At 40.2% G+C, this 16004-nt stretch overlaps 1 protein-coding gene across 1 annotated transcript in view; it reads left to right on the plus strand.

Annotated features, from left to right (window-relative positions):
- Positions 1-955: 955 nt before the first annotated feature.
- LOC140324404 (uncharacterized) overlaps positions 956-16004 on the plus strand; it is a 43586-nt gene continuing 28537 nt past the window's right edge. The window contains exon 1 of the mRNA XM_072402272.1: positions 956-1692. Coding sequence (XP_072258373.1) covers positions 1030-1692 — 663 coding nt within the window. The 5' untranslated portion in view covers positions 956-1029. The remainder of the gene's footprint in view (positions 1693-16004) is intronic.

A 16004-nucleotide genomic window follows, 5' to 3' on the forward strand; every position in this document is an offset into this window, starting at 1 on the left:
GGGCCTGGATCAGGTGACGTAAGATAAAGAACCCAGAAGAGAAGATAAAGATGGTGGCACTCGGAGCACTGGTTCAGGGACGGATGCCAGGATGACGCAGGACCAGATGTGAGGCTGGATTGAAGGTGTTTTTTTTTTTTTTTTTTTTGTGTTTTGAGTATAGTTCCTCTTTAATCCCTTCCCTGAGGGGGAACCATCCTTTGGACCCATCTTGATCATGCTGGGAAAAATGGCCGAATGCTGAATATTAAGCCTGTACACTGCTATCGGGACGGGGACCCACAGGCTTGCTTTGGACCTATCAGGGGTATCCAGATGTGTTTAGGCATTTTGTAGTGTTTTTTTTTTAAAGTTATAATTTTAAAAAAGTAAAAAAAAAATTCTGCTTACAAATAAATGCCTCCACAAGCACTTGCAAATGCCTGAACCATTTACCCCCCTTGTTACCATTGTCAGGTGCCTGCCTGTATATACCTTGGAGTGGGCATCACATTTTATACTGCTAGTCTGTACATGCCCTAACTTCAATTTACATTATGAAGAAAATGTAATAAATACTTAAAAATAAAATAAATATATTTAAACATTTAACAAAGTGAAACAATAAACATAACATTGGGATTGCAATGTCACTCAGCAATAAATCTGACATTCAGTCAACATCCTCTGCTGGAGAATTCTCCAGGTGGATATATTTTCAATGGTTTGGACAGTGATTTATAAATAGAGCCCTGGTAGTGTCCGATCAGCCAGATATAAAATGAATAAACATGAATATCTTGCTGAATATCATGCATTCTTTCAGGAATATCTCTGGCTTCTTGCAGAGTTGCAGGAGAGAGCTGTCAGGGAGTTGAGTGGGTGTAATGTATGGACTCGGCCGCTAGATGTCGCACACGGGGCCGTGCATAGTAGTGTGTATATAGCGTGCTCCGGGCACACTCCGCTCATTCATTAGATCAGCTGCTCAGCACGCCTCTGTACTTCGGATTGTTTGGCTCGCTTCTCCCTGACTCTGCCCTGTAACTCATGCTGCTGAGCGGTCACTCCCCGGCTTCAGCCAGCGGAACACAACAGCAGTCAGTGGAGGCCAGTAGGACAGTCCGAGCCGAGCCGAGCCGTGCCAGCCTCAGCAGCAGGGGGAGCTCGGGTTCAGCCTCCAGCACGGGACAGCAATGCGCCGGCAGCATGGCAAAATGGATCAAGGAACACCTGGGCTTCAAGAGCTCCAAACCGCCGCCTCCTGCCCCTCCTAAACCGGACTACAGACCATGCCTGGCAGGGGGAGGACAATCCCACCACCATCACCTGCACAGCACAGGACTACAATTCCCTCCACTGGGACAGCCGGATATTCTGGCTGCATACAAGCTGCAGAAAGAAAGGGACTTCGAGGACCCCTATACTACTTCTAGTAACACTGCTTCAACTTCTCTGCCAAACTCTTCTGTACTGCCCACTGCACCCCCAGCTTCTGCTGCCCAGTCCCCATCCTCTCCTTCTCCAGATGTCAAATATGTGTCCCCAAAGCACAGGCTCATCAAAGTGGACACAGCAGAAAAAGGGGCATCTAGTCCCAACAGCAGCACCAACCCAACTGCCCCTAACTCTTCCAGCCCTGGAGGAAGTGCCATCAAGTCCCCCCCTGCCACAGCTGTGGCCCCACAACTGGAAGACCCCAAACAGGACAAAGTAAGTGCCAGATGTATGGCAGGTGTTGTGGACTGGTGTCTAGTCTGGTGTGTGATCCTGGTAAGATTGGTGGCATCTGTTGTATGGCAGGTATTGGTTTGGTTGCTGAGGGATCTCTAGGCTAGACCAATGACTACCAGAAGTGGTCCTACTATGATTAGCTGACATTGCTGGAGAGGGGTTTCAGGTCACTAGCTTGGTGTGGTCTTCCTATGGCAAACACTTTAGGTTGGCATCTGATGCATTGCAGATAATGCCCACCAGTGTGCCTGGTTGGTGAAAGATCTCTGGGCTGATCAGATGACTTACTTGTGCTGAAACTCCTAAGATCAGCAGATGCTTTGTAGTTGGAATCTGATGTATTATAGACATTGCCCACAAGTTTACCTGGCTGGTGATGGATCGGATTTCTCCCAGTAGTTGTCCTCCTAGGATTAGCAGATACTTTTACTTGGCATCCGGTTTCCTGCAGATATTGCCCACCAGTGTGCCTGGTTGGTGAAGGATTTCTGTGATGATGACTACCTGGAGTGAAACTCCTAAGATCAGCAGATGCTTTTTAGTTGGCGTCTGATGTATTATATATGTTGCCCACAAGTGTACCTGGCTGGTGATGGATCATTGGGCTGACCAGATTTCTCCCAGTAGTTGTCCTAGGATTAGCAGACGCTATTACTTGGCATCTGGTTTCCTGCAGATACTGGGCACCACTGTGCCTGGTTGGTGAAGGATCACTGACCAGACAACTACCTGGTGTGATCCAGCTAAGATTAGCTGACGCTAATAGGTGGCATCTGATGCTTAGTAGATTCTGCCCAAAAATGTACTTGGCTGGTCCAGATGTCTTCTATATTGGTCCTCTTGGGATTAGCAGACACTGTTGTTTGGCATTTGGTTTCCTGCAGATTTTGCCACCAGTTTGTCTCGGTGGTGGAAGAATCTCTAGGCTGACCGGATGACTACCTGGTGGGGTCCTTCTAAGATTAGTGGACTCTATTAATTGGCATCTGGTGTGTTTTGGATATTTCCCACTAGTGTGTTTGCGTGTGAAGGATCCATGTACTGACTTGATGACTATATTCCTCATATGGCCCCCCAAAACTCACATGCAATTTTATTTGGCATCTGATGTAATGAAGATGTTGCCCACAAGTGTATCTGGCTGAAGAGGGATCTCAGATGACCAGCTTGTTGTGGTCCTCCTGCCTAGCTGACACTATTGACTGGCATCTAATGTGACATCATGACTTTATATAGTACAAGTGGCAGAGATTTATTATGGCATTAGGACATGGGTAAGCAGTGTCAGGATGACATTGAAGAAGGGTGCATTCTTGATTCTGAATGACTGATCTATATTGCCAGGATACACTTCTTCAAGTTTAAAGCCTTCTGTAGTACAAAAGGCAATGTGAAGAGCTGGTGATGGTTTTTAAAGAACAAACACGTGAATAGAATGTAGTAGACACAAGAGTGTTCTATAGTAGGCTAACGTTCATTAACATCAAATCCAACACATCAAGAGTTGTCAAAGGAGGTGGCATATTGATGAAAGGTAGGGAGCTAGAGTCAAATCTTTCATTGTCAATTACTTTGTAAGTTATTATTTAAAGCTTCTTTGGTTCCTTCTCTAGATAAAGAGAGATTTAGACTCGTGGTGTGCCATTGTGATAACCAAATATTATAGCCCACGTCACTCATCTATCATTGATGAAATATCAGTTTCAAACGGGGACATTAAGCTCTACCTATTTAGTTTCCTGTTTGGCTTTGCGTTATTGTTCTTCTGTTATGAAATGATGAAGGTCTCTACTAGAGTGACTTCATTTGCATGTGGTCCTGATGATGGCTCTTATCAAATGCCCCTGAGACATTACAGTGTAGCAAATGATGTGTGCGGAGGGGGTGGTGGGCTTGTGGTGTGATCCATGCAGGAGGGGGATGACTTATCAGAGTAGGTGAATATCTCTCTCTGGGGGGCCATGTGAGCATGATGACATTCGTGTGTCTGCGAGAAAACACCAGCAAATAGTGTAGAATCATTAGTCAGCGGCTGTAGATGGATGGTGGATATGAGCAATGGTAACAAAGTCCCTTTATTCCTTCATCATACATGCTTCATATCTATCTGAATGCCCCTTTAATATAAATTTGGTGCAAATTTGAAACCTAGCTTGAAAGATTAAAAAAGGTCAACAAAGGAAAAAGTATGTATTTATATACAAATCTATTGTACTACTCGAAGGATATGTCTAGAATCACATGAAAGGGTCCTGATTGTTTTATAAATTCCTTACAGTAACATATACAAATATATATTCTATAGGAGGTTATTGATCAAACCTGATCAGAAGGCATATTGTGTAGACTGCAGTTGTATGCTTATATATCCTAGTGTTCATTTCTGATTTATATACTAAATGACAAAAGAAAAAGTAAGACTAGAGCTTTTTTTTTTTTGATATTTTAAGCACTGAACAATTCCCAATGACAATACAACATATATTCCAATATACATAATTCTTTGAATGGCAGCAAAATGCTTCAGGTTCTATAGAGCACCTGTATATCTGGTAAATGCTACATTTTCCCAAAGTGTGGAATTTAAGGATCGTTCATTGAGATTCCAATGTTTTCCAGTAATGGTGGAGATCATGCCAGAAGATGCTGCTGCATTCCGCACCTTGGATTGCAGTTGCTGCATTTGACATTTTATACAAGCGGTTAATCTCCCTGAATGTGAGTGTCCCCAGGTGACTGATTCATAATGATTTTCTTGATTTTTATTACTGTTACTGCTTCATCATATCAAGTACCTAGAACAGGAAAGCAGCAATCAAAACACTGTACTTCAAGTTCAGTCCCTGGTGTGTGTCATTACATGGATAACGTTTTGTAATTTTTCTAAAAATGATTTGTTTCGTCATGTGAACTCGGGAACAGTGGATATCAGTGACTGTACTTGGTATCCTTGTGAACAAAGAACATGAGAGGGACTGCCCGGAACTGAGATTTATTAAAGCATAACTCTGGGTATTTTCAGTCTTTATATTGCTGGTGCCCTTTGCAAAATGTTTTTTGAATGGAATTGCAGTAACCCCTCTGGAGTTTAAGGCATTGCAGTGTTGGTGGCCAGACAGTATTAAGAAAGTGAATGGAAGTGAGAAAGCTTCAGAAGAAATAGATGCCTGAAAAACATTCAAATAATAAAGAAATGATGTTTAGACAACATGATTTACACCCAGATAGCCTGGTGTAATTAGTAATAATAAAGATGGCTTGTACAAGGATTTTTTTTCTTTTCATTATTTTAATAAATACCTAAAAAAAATATTTTTACCTTTCTCCAGATTTATTTGTCTTGGAACATTTTTATAGTATCAAAGCTAAAACATCATATGATTGCATGTTGCTTAATATTTCTTCTCTTGGTGGCTGGAAGCATTACATTAAGTGGCCAACCAATGCACACTGGTGTCCCCAGAATGATGTAAATATTTTGTATTCCTGTTTCTAACGTTTAATGTATTGTTTCACACTGAATGACCCCCAAGGATTAGTGGCTCAGGAGAATTTGGGATTAGTGTAAATAACACTTATCCACATCTACTGATCTAATAGATTAAAATTTTACTTAAGCTACATACACACTTCCAATTATTATCGTTGGAAAACGAACGACGAACGTTCATGCACGATATATATGAACGATCGTATAGCACCGATCCTGCACATAGCGTTAACGACATGATCGTTCGTAGATATTGTACACACAATAGATACGATCGTTTGAACGATAGAGGAACTATGTGCACGACAGGAAAGTGAACGGACGTTCGTTCATCACGCATGCTCTGACCATGGACGATCAACGAACGACCGTACACACGAACGATGTTCAACGATCGTCGCCCAATCCGATCCGTCGGTCCGGTCCTTCGTTTCCAGCGACTTTCCTCGTTCGTCGGCGTCGTTGGTTACTTTTTTACGAACGATTTTTTGCCCAATCGATCGTTCATCGTTCGATTGGAACGATAAAAATTGGAAGTGTGTACGCACCTTTACTCTAGGTGTTAGAAGCTGCCTTTCAGTTGGCAGATTACAGGATCAGAGGTACATAGGTAAGGGTAATTTATATATTCCCTTTTTTTTTTTCAGTGGGCCATTCATACCTATGAGCTAGGCTAACGTGCAGAAGTAGTGCCATTTATTTTCTATGTCATTCCATTGTTCTCAGGTTCACCTAAAATTCAGTGCAGTACAGAAATACAATTGTGGTGGTGCACCGCTTCAAAGAGAATGGTACAGATACATTTTTTGTAAAAATTGGAGAACTTTAACTCGCAATATAAGATGCATTAAGACACATGGTTTAACACCTGATATAGCCAGTACCAGGAGAACCCCTGACAGCCCTGTAAGAGAACATGGGTTGTATAAGTTTCAAGACCTATGCCAATTGTATTTATTCTTTCCTGAAATAATTTGTACCTGGTATATCTGTACTTCACTACTTACCTTGTTGCATCTCTACATTGGCACGCTATTGGGTACATCCATGTTGCTGATGTATGGCGTGTTCCAGAGTGCCCAGATGAAGGTAATCAGATGGTGCCTACATTTTTAACTTTCTGCTGGAGCCTTTGGTTAACCTAGACAGCCTACATGGGATTTTGCATTTGAGCACAAATAATTCAGGATTCAATTAGATCTTTTAACAGAAGACTCAAAGTGTGTGTGTGTGTGTGTGTGTGTGTGTGTGTGTGTGTGTGTGTGTGTGTGCAAGTAGTTTGGTGCATCAGAGGGAAGATGGCTACGGACTTCCCTTTGTGTCTGCTGTAGATGTAGAGATATATTATTTTACCTAGCAAAATACTTAAAAAAATTGATTTCAATCCTTCCCACAAAATAACCTTCCTTGAACTCCAGTAGCACAGGTATTTTTCATTCAAGACTATGAAAAGTCACCATGCAGACAGTTTGGGACAAGATCTCCTGCTTGAGGCCGTAAACTGCAGGAGGTCACTATAGTCAGAAATTGGTCAATGGGTTATATGGGACTGAAGAGATTTAATTATAAACTAAATCTGTTTTTCAATCTAGTCTACTATAGAACTTTAATCTACTACTAATTGTAGTATGACACCAGAAACTTGTATAAAACCCGCCAGTATTAATTGCAGCTTATACTCAAATCCTGCAATAAAAGAACATCAGCATTTAGGAAACTCAGAAGTGAACAAGATGCAATATGAATTACAACATAAATGCCTAATAAAGCTAACTAAACAGCCAGTACTGTGTTCAGCTGTTGAAGATCAAGAACAAATCTTGCCATCTGTCTCTCTGTGGGGAAATCCAGTAATTTAGTATTAAAACACAAAAACTGATTTTGTACTGTTGTCCAAAGAACAATGTCCTCCAGGTAAATACAAACCTATTGTTATGCATGGCATCTTGGGGTAGAATTATACCTGCAATAGGATACTATGAGATTTGCTGTGTTTGAGATTTGGTTATGATATTTGATCTATGAGTTTTGAACTGTTCATAAATAAAATATGCAAGAAAAATGCATTTTCACTAAATTAGGATATTTTTAGTTCTCCAGATAATAACTGCTCAACCTGGAGCAGATTGCTCGACTATTGAGCAATTTCTGGCACTAATTGCACAAAACCTTTTTATTTATGTTGTATTTTTCCCAGAAATTGATTCATTGTTTGAATAATTGTGCTCTGCTACTCATTTCAGTGCCTTCGTTTATTGGAGGGGTTTCCAGCAAAAAGTTCAATCTGCTTGGCCTAAGTCAGCACATACATTAAATTAATCACCAGAACAATTAAAAAAAACACATTAAATTATAAGGAGCACGTTTACTTTCGTCACTTTTTTGAACTGCCCTTTTTAACCAGTGTTGGGCATCAACCTTACTTGGTAAAGTCAGAACCATGGTAATGGTGACCCAGTGTAAGGGGCTCCCTCTCCTACTGACCAAAAGTGTAGGAAGGGCTATTCTTATGCTTGAATTCAATTTAAATACAAAAAAAGTTAATGTAATTGCAAGAAGTAACTGTCCTAGGTTTTTAAAAACAGGATTTAAATTACCATGGCTCATTTAGATGAACTTGTGGTCACTTATCCAAAGCAAAGGCAACTTCATGTGCCAATTTGCCTTCTTTGATGTCCAGCAAAGCACCTAGCAAACTATGGTTAATTGGTTGTGTTACCCACTTGTGAGGTTTCGGTCTCTGGCCCACCTCTTACATTGTGATGGCTCATCTATGAGACTTTTTCACTAGCTTGGTGATCTGCTGAAAGTCCACATTGGTGTGCTCTATGGACGAAGTTGCAGTTTTTGTTTAGAAGCTACTTTTCTCATTTTGTTTTTAGAAACCCTTTCTCCAATCTTCATTTCTACCTCTCCGATCAAGGCTAAAAGCAGATTGTTGTCCTTAAGGTTGGGTCTACACGGCCAGTTTTAAAAACATATGTAAACGTTCCTTCCACGTTTATTTGGGTCTTTATGCACTCTTTTTTAAAGTTTGCCTTTAAACTGCTGGAAAACACCTATTCCCGCACTTTTATTACGTTTTACCCCGAGTTTACGTTTCAGACACTTCTAATTTTGGTAAAACGTCCCCATTAAAATCAATGGATGTGCTTACCTGGGTTTTCCCCCGCGTTTTCAATTTTTACAATGCTACGAGGAGCGTTATATATAATGCCCAAAAACATGGAAACGTGCTGGTGTAGATTAGCCTATTGGCGTGCTTGGGAATTTCAAAAGCCTTTTAAAGTCTCAGGTTAAACGCTGGGGAAAATGTCCGTGTAGACTAAGCCTAAGTCATTCACACATGGGTATCCGATTCCATTATTTGTCTTTCAGCTATCAAAAAAGGTAGCTTTCACAGCAGCTTCTTGTCATTGGCATGTTCTTGTTGTTTGTACTAGGAAAGAGTAGCTATAAACCACTAGCAAATGTTCAGAGACTAATTCCTAATAACCATCACTACTATGCAAGTATTTAAGCTGACAAGGTGCCAGCTGTGCCAGATCACGCAGTTTCGAGGCAGGGGTGAACTGTTGTGGAACTGCAGGTCACAGTCTCTTTGTGGCTTTAACTGTTGTTGTTTGTATTGAGATGCATCTTGAGCCTTGGTTGTTCATATTAAGATTTGTTGTTTTGTCTATAAATGTATAGATTAGTTCCATGCAAGAAGTGAAACTGCATTGTGACCTGTTAATTAAATCCCGAACACCGAAGCTGAAAATCTGAGTTTCCTCTATTTATCTGGTACATGGGGTTTTCTGTAATCCCTTGAATATTGAACACAAAGATCCCCTCCTCTAAAGTTAAATTAACCATACTCCATAAAAGGGGCTGAACTATAGAAGCTGTGCCCAACACAGGGGAAAGGACTAGTTCCCAGCATTGCATATGGCCTCCCTGCAACTGATCTTTCTCTGTTACGGACTTAAAATGCTTTGTTTTGCCCCTGTATCTCTGTGGGCAAATGGTCAACTTGGTGGAAGCAGGGCTTTTTCTTTGCACTGTGAGAACCTTCAGCAAAACGCTAATAAGCAACAGTAAAGTCATCACTAAAGGCCACTTCAAATAAAAAGTAATAGTGAGGGACAGCAGCTCCTTAATATCACACTGCAGGTATACAGAATACAAAGGAGCGATTAGGCATCTTCTTACACCAAGGAAGTGCATTCTATTTTAAGGGGAAATATATTCAAAAAGTGGTTTGTGTGTGCTCCCTCCTCCAGCTTACTACGTAGGTACAATTAGCTATTCTTAATGTTCTTTATAATGCAGCAAATCTTTATAATGAGTTCAGTTCAGAGCCTAATGCTACAAACTAGGCACCTAACCCCTAAAATACTGAAAAGTGCCCGGCTAAAAGGAGCTGGGGAGAACACTCTGCGGGCTATAAGTCAGCCCATCTCAACTTTTTTTTATACCCGAGGAACCCTTGAAATAATTTTGCAGGTTCTCCGAGGACCCCAGCTAAAAGGGATTTTACTTACAGTCCGTTGTACAGTGGTATGCTCATTGCATTTAAAGAAAGTTTCAAATAAAAGTTCAGGGCATACCTAGCAAATATGGCCTCCAATGCAGATATTTTTTTTAACCAACCCCCTACAAAATTATTTTCATTAGTTCATGAATATTATAAATAACTGCAGAGAAGACATAATGTGATGTTCTCTAGCTCTAGTGATCCATTGTTAGGTAGAAGTGACTCATTGTTAGGTAATAGAAAATTGCCACCTTGCAACGGTAGTCTGTGTAAGTAGAAGGTCAATCCACCATTGTTTACAACTCAAGGCAACCTCAGGAGAAACTCTAGGGTTCTACAGGACCCTTCTTGAGAAACTCTGCCTTTGGTATTACTTTACCAGCTTTACTTACCAAGGCCTTTCATTAGTTAGTAAAGCCCTACAGTTACACAGAAGGCACCCTCTGGTACCACAGCTTTTTCTTAAGAGCACCAATTTGTATATGCAAAATTTGGTGACTGCAGTGTTGCATACATTAGACTAAAACTTGATTGTGGGATAGGGAAGGGGGGAGTATACCTGGTTGTCCCTTACATTCAAGTTATACATTTTGAGGAGGCTCCACTAGTTAGCTAGGTGGAGACATGATGATTATTATTAATAAACAGCATGTATATAGCGCCAACATATTATGCAGCGCTGTACATTAAATAGGGATTGCAAATGACAGACTAATACAGACAGTGATGCAGGAGGAGAGGACCCTGCCCCGAGGAGCTTACAATCTAGTAAGTGGGGCAATGAATAAAAGGTCCCAACATTTATTTCTGTATTTCTTGTACTCTGAATGTTTTTAGTTCATCTAGGGTAAACCTTTTAAAATATTTTCAGAATTGATTTTGCTAATTTATAAAAAAATTATGTTGCACCACAAACCAAATGGTAAGCAGAACTGTATAAATGGATAATTGTTTGCAGGTTTTCACCTTGACTCACCAGTTCAAGTAAGGATAATCTAAATATGAGTACTTCCCTTGCTCCTTTGTTATGGAGCCAATTCACACTATTGTGTTACAGTTATTGTGCTTTACTTGCAATTGTGTGATGCAGTGTGTTTCTTTGATGTTTATTGTTTATGATACCTCAATGCTGATGGTCGTGTGTTACACTTATTCCTAACCTCCAGTTGTCCATGTTCCATTTCTCCTTTTTTACTATTTCCAGTACTGTCTGGCTTTGCTGGCTTAAAAAAAAAATCCCTAAAAAAATCTAAATATAGATCACTAAAATGTTTTTGTTTTTCAGCTGATCTTTCTAGCTTATTGACGGTACTGTGAACATGCTTGGTCAAAAGGCGTCCGAAAAAAGGAAAATGTTGATAAACATCTTGAACAACCATTGGTTTTTTTTTTTTTTTTTTTTTTTTTTAGAATAGGGTGTGTAGAGGTGTCAGAAAATTCTTGGGGGCACAACAGAGTAAATGACTGGTTGTCTCACTGTATACCATTATTACGTTTTGGGAAATGCGTAGAGGAAAAAATTACGGCAACAGGGGAGCATATTAACAGATTGCGTGTATACAGGTGTGTTTGAATCCATCTTGAGATGCCCCCCATAGTATTCCAACTCTCGGGCATCGCTGCCTTCATATTGTGGATACGTCATAATGTCTGGTCCCTTCAGAATCCAGAAGGGAAATCTGAAGCCGCAGAGCTGCAAGGCTGGATTAGAGCCCTGAAAGATTGAAACATTGGTAGTTGGTCAGAAAGCAAAGTTGCATTTCTTCTTAATTCAGGGAGTAAACAAAAAATGTCTTCCACTAGTACAGGAGACTGTGCTATGTTTAGAGGATTGCTGTAGAGCAGCAACCAAATGTGTACTTTAGAGAATTAGGAAATGAAAGCATGAGACTAGCAAAATGTCAGAATTATATGTTGAATCAAATTCTCCCCCTACTTCACCCAACTAAAAGTCTGCTGCCACTTGAATGCGACAGGAAACCCACAGAAAAATAAAATGACCCACCCACCCTTACATCCTCATGGTTCTTCCTGACTCTCTCAGGATAGGGAAAGAGAATTCTTGAGATTCTTGCTTTTGCTTTCTTTTTTTTCCCAGGACGCTGTAGGGTCTCAAGCCATTGGAGTTAACTGAACTGGATAGCTCTTCTCTTAAAGGTGCCTGTTCTTCTTCTTTTTTTAGATGGTTCTGTTGGGCTTCATACATGTAGTACCAAGTGTATACATTTGGCTGCTGTTCCTCCTGCCATGTCTCTTTTTGCCCAGTTCAGGTTAGTGCAGAATTCATGGCTTGATGGCACTTAGCCTCTTTTCGTGGGTACATGTTGTTGCCATCCTGTAAGTTTTGTGCCTGTTCTAGACACTTTAGGTAGCCAAAGTAAACCCATTTTTGGTTGGTTAGTGGTATAGGGCAGCGGAGAAAATTTTGGTGGTCCGCGTCTCTGGCCAAGGGCCATGTGTTCCGTATGGATCACAGGCTCAGGGCGGTGGGCAGGTTTTGTTTCTGGTCCGAGCCATAATGTTACTCTGGGGGAAATTTCTTCCTCTTTGAGTGATACACAGCTCCCCACGCATGGGCGGTCCGGATTCAGTAAATTTAGTGGTCCATGATGTCTAAAAGGTTGGGGACCACTGGTGTAGGGCATCTGACTGAACAGGTCATGTGGATGTTTGTGTATAGCTCTGGGGTCATGTGTAGATGTGACATCAAATGCTGATGGTGGCAAGAAACTGGATCCTCGCCGCTTGTCACCTATTTTAGGCCTTTAAGTGGATTGGGACAGCAGGCTTTTATAGAGGACAGCTGTTTTTTTTTTCTTTTTGGATGATCCATTTATCCTTGATTTCAGTGCTAGAGAGGATGCAGACAGAACAGAAGTGGCTGCCGAAGCCCAGGTGGGCATTATCTCTAAAAATAGATACTTTAGGCTGTAAAGTTATATTTTGTTCATTAAACAGAAAATTCTTTCTTTTTTTTTAGTTTTTACCATTTGCAAGAAATTGGTAAAGCATAAAGTGTTGTGAAAAAGCATGATTCAGTTTCTCAAAAATCATTATGAGCACTCTTGGTAACCACTTTTTTAATATAAGTAAAAACAATTGTCTTATTCACCAGCAGTCATACAACAGAACCGGGGGAGAAAACAAAGCAGCACAAGAAACAAATCTGTTCTGCTGCAGTGCAAGGAGCATGGTGACAGGAGAATAGAGAAGGTTAACAGAAGAAAGAGCTAGTCAAAGTAGGGGTGTGGATGAGCCCTGTAACTGAACCGCAAAATAAAGAATTCCTGTATTTTTATTCTTTTACTTTAATATATTTTTATATATAAAGTGTATACCATGTTGACTGCGGTTTACCAAGAAAATGTGCCAACATGTTTTTAATATCTACCATTGTCTGAGTTTTCTTTTTTTTTTTAATGTCCCCTATGCTTGTATTAAGATCCACACAGCTTGGTGTCATTGGCCTGGAGATTAAGGTGTTTCAACTCTAAAATGGCTTTTTAGAAAACCTAATAAAAATCCAGGTTGGTGGAGCTTTCATTGCCAGCAAGCTTTAGGTGATTGCTTTTCAAATCCTTTATTAAAAAAATGCCTGCATTTGTTCTAGGGTACAAAGCTCAAAATATTCACTCAAAAATATTAGAATTTTAGAATCTACTCTATTTACATATGTACTATTTAAATGAAGCAGCGAAAGTAGTGCCCTTTATATGATATATTATAAAAGTTCTACATGAGTACCAGACCTGTGTTTTACTGATGGTGTACTTGACCATAAAACATATGTGAATCATGCAGGTGATTGGAGCTCCAGAAATGCACAGTACTGTTTGGATCCATAAAACTGCTGTTAGGCCAACATTTTTAGAAATATACTGCACACCTTTTCCGGGGTATAAGTGCCCCTTTTTTGTTTATAAAGATAACTGGTGAGTTCTCTTTAACCTGAGTCTGCATATGTTTTCAGGCTGTGCTATTCTATTCCAACTCATACAGGGATATATGAATATATACTGGTGGCCTACAAGGGTTTATAAAAAAAAATGACTCAACATGAACTCTGCCACAGCAAACTCCTTTTACTGCTTAACAACATCTAGGCATTTAGCATTATCTTCAGGGTTTCAAGTTACAGTTGCTAACTTGAAACATTTATGAACAAGAATTTCTGACATTACTATTAGTTTCCTATTATATATACTTGTTCCAGGTCAGGTCAGAGTGCTGAAACCAGAGGCTCAGAATATTGTCCCCAACTTCTTTTAGAAATTGTCTGTTCTCGGGTCAGAACAAAAAAAAAAAAAATCAAAAGTTAGCATATCAAGGGTACCCACACTTTTTTGAATTGCGAGCTACTTTTAAAATGACCATGTCAAAATGATCTACCAACAATAAAAACTTGGACTTAATAACTCCTGTGTGCAGTATTATTATTATTAAACAGGATTTATATAGTGCCAACATATTACACAGCGCTGTACATTAAATAGGGGTTGCAAATGACAGACTATTACAGACAGTGATACAGGAAAGGGGAGAAACCTGCCCCGAAGAGCTTACAATCTAGTAGGTGGAGAATTTTACACACAATAGGATGGGAAATATGTAGTGGTAGGAAGTAGTGAGGGTTTCAAAAGACAGAAGAGGATGGGTAGGCATGTTTGAAAAAATGGGTTTTCAGTGCTCTTTTAAATTAGCAGAAAGTAGGAGCAAGCCGAATAGGGTGAGGAAGACCATTCCAGAGAGTTGGGGCAGCTCTAGAGAAGTCTTGTATCCATGCGTGTCATGAGGAAGTTAGTAGTAGGTCATTGGAGGAGCGGAGAGAGCGGCAGGGGGAGTATTTTTTAACCATGTCAGAAATGTAAGGTGAAATGGAAGCCAATGGAGAGAACAACAAAGAGATGTAGCGGAAGAGGAGCGGAGGGATGGATGAATGAGTCTGCAGCATTCATGATAGATTGTAGAGGAGAGAGTCGGGTTAGTGGAATACCAGAGAGGAGGAGGTTACAGTGGTCCAGACGAGAGATGATAAGAGCGTGTACAAGGAGTTTATTTTGAAAGGCAGGGCTCCGCAGTCTACTAATGTTGCCTTTACGATCTACCGGTAGATCGCGATCCACCTGTTGGGCACCCCTGCTTTCCATCATTACTAAATATACACAGTTTTCAACATTTGTATCCCTTTAAATACTCTCAAGTAAGAAGACTAAGTGCACACGTCAGCTGATTCTCATCTGATATGAACGGTCGGGATTGTCTTGGGCGAGAATCCGACCTGTACAGCTCTTGCCCTGATGTCATTCATGTATCTGTCCTGACAGATCTACAAATGACTGAGGGTGAAGGACCACAATTCAAGTCGATGGAAAAGAGCTCAGCAGGATGCTGCACGCTGGTCTTCCCTTCTCCCCTCTAATAGAACAAAATGGTCGTGTGTGCTTACTCGTTCATCTGTCACTCTTTGTCGCTAGAAAGGAAACATTGTTTCCAGTAATAAATTTTGAAAGTGTATACGCTGCCCTAGGCTCTGCCCAGTTCTCTGTTTGCTTAGCTGCACAAAACTTTCCACACTCCTTATCTCTACAACATGGACACTGATTATTCTGTAGTCCAAGATAAGAACTATATAATTGGACTTATTCAGATAACACTGTAAGCATACACAGGACAGCTCTGAATTTCTGACATTATAATCTGGTATGTTTTTACAGTTATTGAAAAATTCCTAATTATTTCATTAGTAAGTTTACCAGACCAAAAGTGAAAAAATAAAGAGACGTTAAATGTTGGAGTTTGCATATACTTCAATAATATAAATTTCAACGTTTTTCAGTCAAATTTGGTCAACCGTCAGTTTTTTCTCTATCAAAGGATAGATAGCTTGACTAGGATGGACTGCAATATTATTTATTATTCAGTAACATGAACTCTACTATCAAGCCTATGAACACTGTTATTAATGTAGATTATAGAATTGTAATGCATTCTTTAAATATTTGTGTTCAGGAAGTAAAGATTTTTTCCAGAGGCCATATGTATTGAGCAGAAAACCAGGAACTAGGATTGCCTTTTTCTTTGAATGATGTGCCAGTGACTTCTGTCTTTCCTTTAGTGAAAATGTCGGCATGTCACCATTCCTAAGGAAGAGGAAATGTGGGTCTAATTGGATAATCTAAACAATGCTGAGAATACAAGTGAAAGCCGTACTAGTAAGAGCTAAAGCCCTGTACAGGGGTCAGATTTCTGTCACTGGAAATGATCTTTTGTGATTTTTTTTTT

Source organism: Pyxicephalus adspersus, chromosome 2, assembly GCF_032062135.1.
Source record: "Pyxicephalus adspersus chromosome 2, UCB_Pads_2.0, whole genome shotgun sequence".
Lineage (NCBI taxonomy): Eukaryota > Metazoa > Chordata > Amphibia > Anura > Pyxicephalidae > Pyxicephalus > Pyxicephalus adspersus.